Source organism: Lichenostomus cassidix, chromosome 4, assembly GCF_008360975.1.
Source record: "Lichenostomus cassidix isolate B80296 chromosome 4, HeHo_3.0, whole genome shotgun sequence".
Lineage (NCBI taxonomy): Eukaryota > Metazoa > Chordata > Aves > Passeriformes > Meliphagidae > Lichenostomus > Lichenostomus cassidix.
In genome coordinates, this window is record NC_139484.1 from 40,375,868 (window position 1) to 40,381,901 (window position 6,034).

Sequence of the window (6,034 nt, forward strand, 5' to 3'; positions counted from 1 at the left end):
TACAATGCTCAGTGAGGCGCAGATACACAATAGCATTTTTCAAAACATATAGTGACTTTAAATGGGTAGTCACATCTTAAATCAACACCTGAAGTTATGAGTGGTGTTATTGCTCAGATGCAGCATTTCATTGGCAGTTACAGGAAGGAGTTTTCTTTATGTGCATTTCCCTTTGTGTGGGTATAACAGAAATAAAGCTATGAATATTTCATTTTTTCTTTTTCTTTTTTTTTCCTCTTGAAAAGAAATTTTCAGAATGCATTAGGTTTTTTGCTTCCTTTTTTTTTTTCCTGCCAGTAAGCTAGTGATCATGTCTAGTTACAACTCTGATATTCAACTTTTATTTCCTCTGTGCATCACTTGTTTCATTAAGTATAAGATGTTTATCCTGGAAAGATATATCCAGCCTCAGGCAAAACTCTCATGTTGCTATTTCGACACAGCGGTCTTCTTAGCTTTTTTAAGAAAATAGTATGTTCAAGAGTTGAACTTGATCATTTCCTCAGTGGTATGTTTTTAATCAGTGGGCATAGCGATGGTGTATTTTTCAAATACTAGCCAGAGGGTGACCTTAGGCAGGTAGATATGTTAGAAGTCTGAGTATCAATTCTAGATGTTGCATGGTTTTTTACTCCATACATCCTAAATCTACAGCTAACAGCTTACAAGTAATTTGTTGTAATAACTGCAAAAACTGTGAAGTCAGTACTTTGTTCTGTGTTCAGAGGTGCAGCTTTGATCTCAAAGCAATCCACCCATCACTGCATACCTGACTAGCTCAGTTGTACAGCAATGTTATTTATGTATGAAAACTGTGTTGACAGCTAGAGAAGATATTGATTAGAGACAGTTATGTTGTTTAGTGAAGCCATGTATGTTTTAATTTCTTTTTATTTTATTTAGTTAGAAAATGACAGCGGAACTGATCTAATTTGAAATTCTGTATGATCAGCCATATCTGTACTATGTACATACCCAGATATATTTACTGGATCTCTTGATGTCGATATACTGAAAACTACATTAAAATATAATCTATTGCACAATATAATATAAATGAACTACTACTATAATATAAATGAATAATATAACCAACTACTTTGATCAACAATAAGTCTTTTGACCATGTCTTTTTGCATAGGCATGTGTAGGCATGTTAGGAGATATTGTGTTGTTCTTGCATCCCTGATTGCTTCCTAATCATATCCCGGAACTTCAAGATTATCACTGACATCTTAAAAATATGTGCTTGGTGAGAGGAAAATTTATAGCCTCTATTCATCTCTCTGCAAACTGCTTCCTGCTCTTTCAAAGACAAGTTGTGAAACAACTGGTTTGTATGAAAGGTTCTCCTCAATGAAATTCACTTCCAGAAAGGGTGCTACAGAGTTGCCTCAATTTCATCACATTTTAAAACAATGAAATTTACATGAAGTTCCTTTGCTTGCCAAGACCTTGATCAATATAAATAGTTAGTCTGTACCTGAGTTCCTGCAGTAAGTGTTTGACAGCACTTGGGCAATTGACTTGGGCAATCTGGAAAGTTGAATCATTGTCTTTTCCTGAGAGGGCAGTAAGGTTTCTCCATAAATTTATAATCAGTCCAGCCAATTGCCATTCAAAAAATATCATGCTGCTTTTAACTTTAAAAAAATTGGCCAACATCTGAGACCAAGTGCATAAGGAGGATGTTCACTTGTTCTTCTAACTAGCAGACAAATTCTTGTTTCAAATATTTTGAAATATTCTTTACACACATTCCACATTATCTTTTTTGTTGTTATGACAACAGTGCAAGAATATAACCTTTGGCACTTTAACTGCTTATATAATCTGTTAGTTCAGAAGGATCATTGAGCACATATGTCTGTTGGTTGTCAAACTTAAAAGTTAACTTTTTCTATATTTCTTCAGCAAGATATATTTTCAAGAGCAAGAACTAAATCCTTTTATCCTAGATCAAATTATTTAGGAAAAAAGTGTTTAAATGAGGCTTGTTTGGAACAACTAGTTTTCATAATAAGTTATGATGTTGGAAAGTATTTATTTCCATTAACACACATAGCAGAAAACCCAAATAGTCCTTCATGACAACTTTTCATCCATGGTAAAATAAAATGTTGCAAAAATAAAATCTTGGCTTTCCTTTGACTTTGTAGATCTGCTCAGAAGTATAAACACTAACCTACTGTTGACTACTTCTTGCATATATTACAGTTTTTCCTTTCCTTTTTCAGTTTTTTTTTGCCAGGTATACCATAAATTCTGTGAAGAAATTGAATAATTGTTTAATGTAGTAAACTTTTAGAAGCTGAGAAGCAAAACTAAATTAAAAAGAGGGTAAGTGTTGAACATTAAGGAGGAAATGGACAGGAAAGCAGTTTTCTTCATATGTAAATGGTTGAAAGACAACTTTCCATGAATGCTATTATTTCATTGTTCATGGAATGATTCCAAGTTTGGACTTCAGGAGTTCAAAGTAGGACAAAGAATTGCACAGACTTCATAGATCTGGTCTTTTGTCAGATAGTGCCCTAATGAAAAAGCAAATACATTGTGACTGAGGGCAGTAAACAGGACAGAAAAACCCTTTAAATACAGCTTGGAAGACTTAAAAATATGTTACTTTGCACTAATTTGAAGCTCAGAGGTGACATTTACCCCAATGGCTGGTTGTTCAGATTTTAGAAACTGATAAAGAGTAATTTATTAACTAATTAATTTGCTCTTTCTGCTCCAGTCTAAACATTGAAATGTTAAATCACAAATTATGAACTTTATTCAGCTTTCATCATGCAGCACAGCTCTTCGGACAGACTCCGTAGTTTTGTTTTTCTTTTTTTCTCAGGTCCCTGCTCAGTTTCTTTTCTTAATGAGATCTGTGTAATACTTAGGTATAATGATACTGATTTTCCTGTGCTCTTGATTCAGGCAAATCTTCAAGTGGAATAAATTAAAAAATTATTTGAAGAAGTTTATAAGACACAGTCTTAAAGTTTTTACTTGTAGGCTTGTGGGACTGATAAGTTAAAGGGTTTATCTTAGTCAAGTACTGGTTTGTTTTCATTGCTTATATCTGGGAGAATAATGGGCCTGTCTGCAACACTAACTCAGAGCTGTTGAGCCAAAGGTCACAGAATACTTTGGAATCCTGATTCTCTAGACAGTCTGCACTAGTATTAATGTAAGTAGATAGAGTCCAATGTATCAAAAGAGTATACTCATGAGAAACCAAAGGGGCACATGAAATTAATATTTCTAAGTGCATTTCACAGATGCAACAAAAAATAAGTACTTTTATCTAAAGCTGCATTTATAGTTTAATATAGTTTAAAAGTTCCGCTTCGTGCGCCTTCGCCGCTACGGGCTTTTCGGAGCTCCTGCACGGTCAGGAAGGACCCCGCAGGCTCTCCGGGCAAGCGGTCCGGACTCTTCGAGCCGCAGCCGGGCGGCAGTGGGGAAAGCCTCAGGGTCGCCCAATGTATCGAGGAGACCCCGGCGCTAAGGCCAGTGCCAGCCGCGCGAGCACGACGAATTGGGCCGGATGCCCTCAGAGTAACACAGTCCCAGGCAGGTGAGAGCGAGCAAGGCACCAAGTTTATTGAGGAGAGCAGGCGGGGGAGGTGCGTCGCTCTAGCCCTCGAGGCTGCACGGCAGGGAGTCCCGGTGCAGAGCACGAGAGGGGTCTCCTTAGCAACCAGGTTGCTGAGCCGAGCAGCCCCGAGCGCAGGCAGGACACAACCTTTTAAGGGGGGCTACGGGGTTTCTCGGGGCGGAGACCAGGGGCGGGGCCAACTGGGGAAGGGATTACGTCATGGGGAGCAAATCAGGTAAAACTGGGAGGGGAGTACACAAAACCAATGGGAGCGGGGCAGCAACAGAACTTTCTGGGGGTAGGCGGCAACAGGGGAGGAGTCGGGGAGGGGACAGCAAACTTATAACCAATAAACTTAATACAAACTTTGGAGGGAGGGAGAGTGCAGCCTACAGCCCGGCCTCCTCCGAGTCCCAGGAGATGTTGTCGGGAGAAGCACCCGCTTGTACGGGGTGCAACTCGATATTTTGGGACTCGGGATCAGCAGCCTCGGGCTGCTGCACTACTACACCTCCCCCTTTCTTTTTAAATAATGAGCGAAGATAATTAACTAAATACCGGCGAATAAGCGCAAATGAAACAATAATTAACACAAGAGCAACTAAAACGATAAGGCAGTCTTTAAGCAGGGTGGCTCCCCACTCTGGCAGTCCAAGTCCCTTGAGGACCTTGTGGGCCCATCCTCCCACGGTCGAGATGGTGCTGTTGATGATTTTCTTCACTCCGTCGACCGTATTTTCGAACCAGAGGCTCGACTCGAAAGTGATGTTGTTGATGAGCGAGTTCATGTCCTGGAGCCTCTGGTGGATGGAGCGGCTTTGGGAGGATATGTTGAAGCAGCACATACCTTCGAATTGTTGGCAACCGTGGCCATGTGCAAGGAGGAGAAAGTCGATGGCCGCTCGATTCTGTAAAGTGGCCTGCCTGGTCAGCTGCTCATCTTTTAGGAGGTCCGCAATGGCCTCTGAAGTAAGCCGCGCCTGTTTCGACACCCAACATTCTAAGTTGCCAACCTCTCCTAAGGCCTTGGCTGCAGCAACCCAAGGCAGGAAGGCAGAGACTGCAATTCTTTTTCCTTTGGACCAATGATAAATTTCGGTGCTGCAATCCTGATCGATATATCGGTTTGGGATCGAATAGTTGACCCCCGCTGGAAGGTGGGTCATGTTAGGTGTCGACAGGGTCAGATGGCCAAAGGTACATGGGCCCCCCACAAGGTGAGAGGGAACGCCTGCCCAAGCGCGCTCCCCGCAAATAAGGAAAAGTCCCTCTGGAAGCCGAATCGGGTGGGGAGAGTGCCAATCAGGAGACGAAGGCGCTTTTACATGGGCAATCTGGATACACCAATTAGCAGCTTGATAATTCGGGTTGCCTTGTCTCAGCCCCTGGTAGAGTTTTTTGTCTGATGGATAAGGCGTTTGATAATCAAATTGGACACATGCAATTGCTTTCAGAGAGCCAATTAATTGAAATTCGTGGGGCTCTTTGTCCATCTTCGGCTGATTCATAGCCCACTTCTGCCACATGAGGAGTGGGTTACGAATGGGAAGAGGGAGCTTAAACAGCTGGCGGTCCTTATAAAATTCGTAAAAATTTCCTTTCAAATCAAAAGTTGACCTCCACAAGGAGACGAGGGACGGCGGGAAGGCATCTACCTGGACCGGGGCTCCGACTAAGGCAGACGAGAGCGGATCCCGGACCGCATCGGTGGACAAACAAAGGTTGTCATTTTTCATTGCCTTGGCCAGGGTTACCCACACGTTCGCGGATGGCTGCCTCACGACCCACGTGGTCCCGGGACTGCAGATGGAGAGCAGAAGCAGCAGCGCGGAGATGGCTTGGATGCGCATTCTGGAACTGCCAGGTGGGAAGCAAACATAAACATATTAGCTCAAGCAAAAGGCTTTTGGGGAGGGAGTGAAGGGGAATAGGAAAGGCCATAGGGAAAAGGGGGAAGGGAAGTGGGTGGCTGGCACAGGGTCACAACACACGTTGTCCACAAGCGAGGTGGAACGCTTGTGCTGGCGCGGACGAAGTTTCCTGGGAGATGGTGGCGGTGGTGTGGCGGCCTTCCTCTTCCGGCGCCACTGCGCCTCAGTGATGTCCTTCTTCGGCGGTCTTGGTGACAATGGACCTGACTTGAGAAAGGGTTTCACGAACTTGCCTGGGACCCATCGCGGCCCTTCGGGGGTGGAGACGCAGCAGTAGCCACGCCCCCAGATGACCAAGGGGAAGGGACCGACGATTTTGAGGGAGTCCGGTTCCTTGACCAGGACAAGGGGGCGCTCCTTCAACTTGGCTCGCCTGCTGTTCGCAAAATGGCGAACCACTGGGGGGTCTGGCTCCCTATCGGAGCAATTTAGGAAATTTAAAGTAAAAAGAGCTCTCGCCAGCCGATTTGCGGGAGACTCTGTTTCTGGTCCCCCCTTCTGTTGAAGA

General features: G+C 43.4%; 1 protein-coding gene across 1 annotated transcript; it reads right to left on the minus strand.

The window, feature by feature from the left end:
- Nucleotides 1–628: 628 nt before the first annotated feature.
- Nucleotides 629–5,445, minus strand: LOC146438314 (uncharacterized). Its single transcript, XM_085059873.1, has 3 exons — nt 4,327–5,445; nt 4,147–4,263; nt 629–715 (listed from the first exon to the last, which is right to left on the minus strand). The coding sequence occupies exons 1-3, from the start codon at nt 5,443–5,445 to the stop codon at nt 629–631; spliced, it is 1,323 nt and encodes a 440-aa protein (XP_084915999.1).
- Between the last annotated feature and the right edge of the window lie 589 nt (nt 5,446–6,034).